The sequence below is a fragment of the Egretta garzetta genome, unplaced genomic scaffold (genome assembly GCF_000687185.1).
Source record: "Egretta garzetta isolate BGI_Z169 unplaced genomic scaffold, ASM68718v1 scaffold17, whole genome shotgun sequence".
In the NCBI taxonomy this organism is placed as follows: domain Eukaryota; kingdom Metazoa; phylum Chordata; class Aves; order Pelecaniformes; family Ardeidae; genus Egretta; species Egretta garzetta.
In genome coordinates, this window is record NW_009260136.1 from 353,718 (window position 1) to 361,565 (window position 7,848).

Genomic DNA, 7,848 nt, shown 5'->3' on the forward strand with positions numbered 1-7,848 from the left:
GTAGGGAAAAAAAAGGCAAGATTAGAGGTTCCTTGAGTGTACCTGAGATTAAAGTGCCACCACCACCCTAGGCTGGAAAATACAGTATGCCCTCCATAGTGTGTGTGACGAGTTGCAGCTCCAAATGAACCCAGTTCTGATGGCAAGTGAAGGCTCTAAGACCAAGCACGCAGGGCCTGAGCTCAGGACATTTGTGCAGCACAAAGGATAAAACTTGAGCCACCTAGAGCAGTCTGCAGATAATACATTCCAATGCAAACACAGCTGCACACACGGGAAGGAACAAACCTGACTACCACAAAGCCCTGCCCCATGAAAACAAGGCTGGGAGAACAAGACATCACTGTTCAGTACCCGTACTTTTTCACTTCCTAGCCTGTCGTGATCTTCTCTCCTCTTCTATTATGTATTTTAAATTGCAAGAAATTAATCTCTATACCAGCCCAGCACACTGATTTCTCTGCATATCTAAGTGGTGACTAACAGCTGACACACCACACGCACAAGCTGATGACTGTAGCTTGAAATTTTACCTCTCTGGTTTCAGCAGAGCCCCAATATTGCACAAACTTCCAGCACCGAAAAGCAAAGCAGGCCACAGCATTATGTCAACAGGAAATGGTAGGATACCCTCCTATCAGCCAGTGGCAAAATGCACACACTTATACGTACAGGCTCAGGCACCGCAAGGCTGGGACAAACCACCGCAGTAAGGTACTAGTGCTAAGCCCAGAACACATCACAGCAAGAATTTTGTACAACACAGTAATGCAACCTGGTGAGTAACTATAAGCAAGCCTGAACAACGGCTTTTGCAAGAATCACGTTCTGCCCTCGGAACTTGAAGCAATTCTCACCTGTGGGTGGTAGACACTGAGAGACTTCACCTTGTGCAGTGGTAACAAGACTCTGATGAGGAACATCTTGTGCTCTTCCTTCAGAGGTAAAGCAAACCCATTGATTATGCTGAGAAGAAACAAGAGTCTCGTTAACATCTTTACCCAGCAGAAATACAGTATCTCTCACCTCAAAAGAATCAGTGGCTTGCCCTAGCTCTCATTAGTCATTTGAGAAAGCACCCACTAGAAGTGTGGTGGTCACTGGGGCCCAACCTGTATACCATGGTCAGCGAGTGTTTCCACAGCAGGCACAGCAGGGAAACGCCTCTGATGGGGCCTGGGCTCTGCTTTGTCCTGCGCCAGACTGAGCCCACACACACTTAAGCAGAACCTCTGGGGAGGCCAGCACAGAGGCAGCCGAGTCCTCAAGGCTGGTACTTTACAGAACAGGCAGATGGTGGCATAAGAGGGGGCTGCAAACAGGAGGACAGTTGAGACCGTGAAGAAGGCTACCCACTGCTAAGGCTTCTCAGGGCTGTGAGGAACTCTTCTCTTTTACTGCCTGCTGAGGCAAGACAGCAAGTGTGACTGGAATCAAACTCAAAAAAACAGGAGACAAATCTGGGGAGGAGAAAGCTACCACTGCATCTATCAGAGTACTTTCCCTGTGTGCTTCAGCTGACTGAGACCCTCTGGAAGAGGTGGCTCCTCCAAGAACTGCTGAAGGAAGGCACTGCCAGTTCATACAACACACTGGGCTGGGAGGTCTCGCTTCTAAAAGTGCCCTTACCTTCCCAGGATCTCCAGCAGCTCTGCAATCCCATTGTGGTGCTCTGTTTCATAGATGAACCTAAAGAGAAGAATGAGAAGTCATTGCCAAATGCTGGGTACAGTTTGATAAGCAAAAGGAAGGAAAAACACTGGAGATGGGAAGTGTCCTAGCAAATAACAGAACTCCAAGACAATAGGGCAAGGTATAAGAGACAGAAGCAAATAAATTCATGGCCCCCAGATCAGCTAAAGCTCACAGATCCCAACATTTGCTATGTGTGTTGAAGACAGTGCTATCACATCCTCACTGCTCTTAGGGACAGGTGAATGCTACCCCTACCAAAGTAGTGTGACATAACTGAGTGACTAAGCTAATAACAGTCTGGATCAGAGAGAATCACAGCCTAGTACCCCAAAATTATTCCAGTGGATTGTCCCACTCACTCACTAGGCCAGTAGCATTAAGAAACATCTCACCTGTAAAATATATTGTTGATCTGCCGCCTCACATATGCTCGCAGACCCAGGAACTTCCCGTAGATCCTGTGCAGAATAGTCTTTAGGAAGTCTCGTTCTCTGGGGTCTTCACTGTCAAAGAGATCCAGCAGCTGTGGGGAGAGAAATTCAGTCAGTGTCTGCACACTGCCTGTCTGGACAAAGCTACCAGCAACACTGGGCACTGCTCCTGCTCAGCAAAAATGGCCCTTTCAGTTGAGTGATGCCTTCAGCACCCTGAAACATGCAGCTTCCTAATCACAGGCTGGAACCATCAGCACTTCTTTCATCTTCAGAAGCACAGTGATGGCCTGCACACTTTACAAAGTTGTGTGTCCCCGGATTCCCCCTGCCAGGCCCCCAGTGACCCTCTCCACTTGTATGAAGACTGATGAATTCCAGGGACTACAGCTCGCACACACTCTTGCCTGGCACAGAAAATTCTGGCTGCTTATTCAAGACTAGGCTAAGTAAAAAAGAAAACCCACATCATCAAGCATCTGCTGACAAAGCTGGACTGTTTGCATGACACCTCGACCAGAATCTGTCCTTCATAAAGTTGGTGCACAGTGGCAGGGGCAATGGTTACTTACAGATAGTACAAACTTCTGGTCAATGTATTTCTTGGCTACGTTTGGTTGAAAGTCGGGCGATTCCAGGAACCGGAGGAAGAACTCATACACCAGCTATGGAGGGAGAAGGAGAGACCACTTAGAACTCCAACCCTGTCCTCTTACCAGTGTTTATTTCAGATTTTAAATGTTTTCCTTCTGCTTAAGGATTCAGGGAAAGGCTGGGAATCCTGAATGGGGGCATAGAAAATGCAGGGACCTGTGTTTCCCCACCCAGTGGCGTCAACTCAGCTGCCCTCGCTCTGATGGGCAGGGGGCTGGTGGCACATAACTGCCCAAGTCTGCGTGAGATCTCATCACCTCAGATCTCACCAAAGACAACAGCCACTTACTCAGATGAAGACAGTAGGCCTGGGAAACTCTTCTCCCACTTTCAGCCCACATCTCTACAGAGAACAGAAACCTCAAAAGGAGATGGCAAAGGCTCAGGCCTCATTGCAATCCCTTGCGATGCACCAAGGAAGAACAGAAAAGCAAAGAAACTAAATGGACCCCAGGAAAACACATTGTGTCCTCAGCCTCCTGGGGACTGACTCCAGATTGGCTTGGCCCTACTAAGCCATGCAAGCTGCATGCTGTGTCGCACTTGGACAGCAAAGGGCAGCTTGCTTTAAGGCGACTGTTGGTGCTGAAACAGCACCTCCTTGTCCTGCTGTCCTCCTAGAGGGATGAGTCCATTCCAGGGCTGACCCTGCCTAGTGCTTCTGAGGGGTCACTAGGCCAAACAAGAGACCTGCATCCCAAACGTCTGACTCTGGAGTTGAAGGAGCTACGGGGCCACCCATCCACAGGAAAGGCCCAACTGCCAAGGACAGCAGCACAGAAAAAACTGAGTTGATGACCAAAAGACTCAGCACACACTTGCCACAAATGCTGGCTGCTGTTGACTTAACTCTGAGAAACAAATGTTTCCTAGCATTCATATCACTCTGGTGCTGAGTGCGTGCCATTTCTATCAACACTCACATCCTTACATCAACTGCAGCAGTGAGAAGTGATTAACTGCTGCAGAACTGCACCTTATTTCCTCTCTGTATTTTCTGCCTCATTCTACACCGCCTGGCTCTTGCTCTGCCTTTGTCTGCTTGACAACACATCCCTGTGCAAGTGCCTGGGGAGACCCCCATAAGCTTACCTCCTGACTTCCACTGCTGAGCTCTGCTAAACCATGCTCCCTGTTGCTTTCATAACCCTTTTCACCTAGCTTGTCTTAAAGTCTGTTTCCCAGGACACACAGCCTAATGAAAAGATCCTTGGCTCCCTTCCCCTCTTCCTCCCCTCCGCTTCCCTATCGTTTCTGGTCAAACGTTTGCTCCCAGTTAATGCAAGTGAATTATATCCAGCATATAGGAGACATATTAGCAGATGCCAGCACAGGCTTTCCTTTGGCAACAAGCAGTCCTCTTCCTCCATGTGCCTCCTCGGGAGCTGGGCAAGGAGAGGAGTGCTGAAGGAGACAGAGATGCTGTCTCCAATGCTGCTGAAGCCCAGACGATGAGAGGTCTTGAGCCTCTGCAGGGGACATTAACACTGCTGGGAATTACTGCTTACATAAGCAATAAGGCACAATTCCCTCACTCCCAGTAAAGTGTTCACTCCCAGCCTACCTCAGGGACACGTGGGACTACAGCCATCCGCAGGTGACTGTTGCACACAGCCATGAGCCTGTTTCCAGGACACCCCTGCTGCCTGCAAGCCACCTCTGGCCCATAGGTGGCAGGCCTGGTCTCTCCTTGTCCCCACACCGGCAACCCTTGCAGGCTGGGGAAGCAGCCAGCAGCAGGCTGGCAGGCTCCAGCACTAGATGGACTGTAGACTTCCCGGAGATAAACTCGCCAGATCTATATCCCCTCCTTCTCCTCACCTGAAGGTGTGGCCAGGCAGCCTCTAATGTAGGCTCATCTTCCTCAGGGTCAAACTCTGCGCCCGTGGGATTGGATGATGGTGGGAGTGTCCGGAAGAGGTTCACTGAAAACTGAGGTGAGCAAAAAGGTGTATGAATGACATCCCTGCACCTCATGATGGTCCTCCCCGTAGCAAATCCTTCACTGAAGAGCAACACATTGTGATTTTCCATAGCTGTGCCCACAAACAGATCCCTTCCTAGAGGCTGTACAGCTACAGTCTGCATATGAACTCCACAAGTGCAGTCTCTGCCAGAGAGAAGAACTTCCACCTCTCCCGACACCAGGCACTGTCACCCCCACCCTTTCTTCTCTTTCTGGGGGGTGGGCAGATAATAAGGAATGGGTAGGACTGGGGTCACAATCCTCTCTGTCAAATCCGTACCCTCACCTCCCCACCATGCTTCTGCCTATTTCTTTGGCACACAAGCATGTACTAGCCCCATGCCCTACCATGATAACAGCTTCAGGATAGATGGCTTCAGTGACAACATCACGGTTGTGTGTGATGTATTCCACCATCTCGTTGAGACCTGCTCGCTTCACCTCCTTGAACTTCAGGTCACTGAGGGGGTCAGAGATGAAATCAAAAAGCACACAGCACTGCCGCAGCTTCTGGATGAAAAGTTCTTCTCGTTCATGTGGAGGAGCATCTGTTAGAGAAAGCAGGGATGTCTGTCCTTGGAGATAGGCAGAACATCTTCCTGGTCTGCCCAGGTATCAGTATGGTTTGCTCCCTGTCCTGCATTCCCCCTCCCCCATGACAGTCTGCCCTGAGCTGGTAGGGGAAGAGGGAAAGGCAATGTTATCCCTGCTACGAAGATCATAGAATCCTAGAATCATAGAATCATTTAGGTTGGAAAAGACCTTCAAGATCATCAAGTCCAACTGTTAACCTAACACTGCCATCCCACCACTAAACCATGTCTCTAAGCACTTGTCTACCTGTCTTTTAAATACCTCCAGGGATGGGGACTCAACTACTTCCCTGGGCAGCCCGTTACAATCCTTGACAACCCTTTCAGTGAAAAAATTTTCCCTAATGTCTAACCTAAACCTGCCCTGGCATAACTTCAGATCATTTACCCTCGTCCTATCGCCATTTCCCCTCGTCCTATAGCCCGTTACCTGGGAGAAGAGACTGACCCCCACCTCACTACAGCCTCCTTTCAGGTAGTTGTAGAAGGCGATAAGGTCTCCCCTCAGCCTCCTCTTCTCCAGGCTAAACAACCCCAGTTCCCTCAGCTGCTCCTTGTAAGACTTGTGCTCCAGACCCCTCACCAGCTTTGTGGCTCTCCTCTGGACATGTTCCAGCAATGCAACGTCTTTCCTGTAGTGAGGGGCCCAAAACTGAACACAGTATTCGAGGTGTGGGCTCACCAGCGCCAAGTACAGGGACATGATCACTTCCCTACTCCTGCTGGCCACACTATTCCTTATACATGCCAGGATGCCATTGGCCTTCTTGGCCACTCGGGCACACTGCTGGCTCATGTTTAGCCAGCTGTCAACCAGTAACCCCAGATCCCTCTCTGCCAAGCAGCTTTCCAGCCACTCTTCCCCAAGCCTGTAGTGTTGCATGGGGTTGTTGTGATCAAAGTGCAAGACCTGGCACTTGGCCTTGCTAAACCTCACACAGCTGGCCTCAGTCCATTGATCCAGCCTGTCCAGGTCCCTTTGCAGAGAGCCCCCCTCCCCTTCAGCAGATCGACACTCATGCCCAATTTGGTGTCATCTGCAAGCTTACTGATGGTGATGGGATAGTGGAGGCAGAGAGTTTGCAAGGCCCCTGGAGCAACTATCCCATAAGGCGATTTCAAACATGGCAGCAGTTTCCGATCTGATAAGCATTGATCTCTCTCCAGTAAAAGGTACACTGGAAAAGGAACTCACTTAACTAGCTCCCATCACAGACCAGTGACACCCATGCCCTGCACCCCACAATCACAAAAGGAGCTGGGCAGAGCACACCGTAGGCTAACCCTCCTCCTAGAGAACAGCCCAGAAGAGAGGGGCCAAGGTGGCCGAGGCCCTATATTAACAGCGTTCTCTTTTTGATGTGTTGTCACTGGAAACTATGCACTGCTAAGGCCAGTCAGGCAAACTTAGCTCTTGCTTGCAGAACGGCTGCTGAGCTGCAAGGCAGTTGCCCTTCCTAAAAGGACTGCCTGTTTCTGTGAGCAGTGTCAGCAACAGGTCTGGCTGACTGACTGCTGAAAATGCTTTCTCCTTGTCCACACTTAAGTCATGTTTAATTGCACCATTATGTAGACTAACTGCTAATGCTGTGTAATTGCCCTAATGTGGACAAGTTCAACAGCACTAACATAATTTGCAACCAAAACACAAGGAGGAGGAGGGAGAGGAGGAGGAGGGGGAAGAAGGTTAGCAGAACGCTGCCAGGGTTGCTTTGGGAAAAGCCTTTACACCATGGCACTCTGGCTGGAGAAGATGCAGCTTGTCATACAGGTCACGCCCACCCCACAGTTTCTTTACCTTTAAGGGCTGGGAGCTTTTGAAGTTCCCGGTTTTTGCTCAGATTGAAGCGAGAAGAGCTGTGCCTGCGCTCCTTCTTCACGATCTGTGGTCCCCCTGAGTACTTAATCTTATTCAGCTGGGTTGGTGGGGGAGCACTGTTACTGGGCCGCTTATTTGAAGTTGGCTGCTGCTGCTGCTGCGGCTGCTGCTGCTGCGGCTGCTGGGCCTGACGAGGGAGAAGAGAGTAAAACAACTCATAAGCTTTTACCTAAAGCCTCACAAGCAATCAGATACCATCAGCATCTAGTTGGACCGAAGAAACCAGGCACACTTTGCACTGTTGCACTTGCAATCCAGTGCATCTCGCCCACTCCTGCAGGGCTCTAGACCCGTTGGTTGCATTTGCAGCATAACTGCAAAGTGAACATCAGTTTTACACATACCTGCAAGGTACCACAAAGACACCAGAGCCTCTTGGCGCACCAGGTGCTAGGGATATGGGAAGCAAAGCCACATCCTGCAACAAGTTACAGGAGTTCGTTGACACAAAAAAGCAGAAGCAAGAACTTTCCATGGTCCAAACAAATCTCAATGTGCCACTGCCTCCAATTACAGCACTGTGTACAACACACAGCAAACAAGTTTTGAAAACTAGCAAGTTGCTTCCTTATCCTTGTGCAGGGAACCACTTGGGAAAAAGCAAAGCAGCATGTAGTACACAGTAAACAT

At 49.8% G+C, this 7,848-nt stretch overlaps 1 protein-coding gene across 1 annotated transcript in view; it reads right to left on the reverse strand.

The window, feature by feature from the left end:
• PPP2R5D (protein phosphatase 2 regulatory subunit B'delta) overlaps window positions 1-5,248 on the reverse strand; it is a 22,863-nt gene extending 17,615 nt beyond the window's left edge. The window contains exons 1-7 of the mRNA XM_035897058.1: window positions 5,095-5,248; window positions 4,602-4,712; window positions 2,699-2,791; window positions 2,088-2,218; window positions 1,630-1,689; window positions 858-966; window positions 755-774 (exon numbers count right to left, since the gene is read on the reverse strand). Coding sequence (XP_035752951.1) covers window positions 755-774; window positions 858-966; window positions 1,630-1,689; window positions 2,088-2,218; window positions 2,699-2,791; window positions 4,602-4,712; window positions 5,095-5,163 — 593 coding nt within the window. The 5' untranslated portion in view covers window positions 5,164-5,248. The remainder of the gene's footprint in view (window positions 1-754; window positions 775-857; window positions 967-1,629; window positions 1,690-2,087; window positions 2,219-2,698; window positions 2,792-4,601; window positions 4,713-5,094) is intronic.
• Between the last annotated feature and the right edge of the window lie 2,600 nt (window positions 5,249-7,848).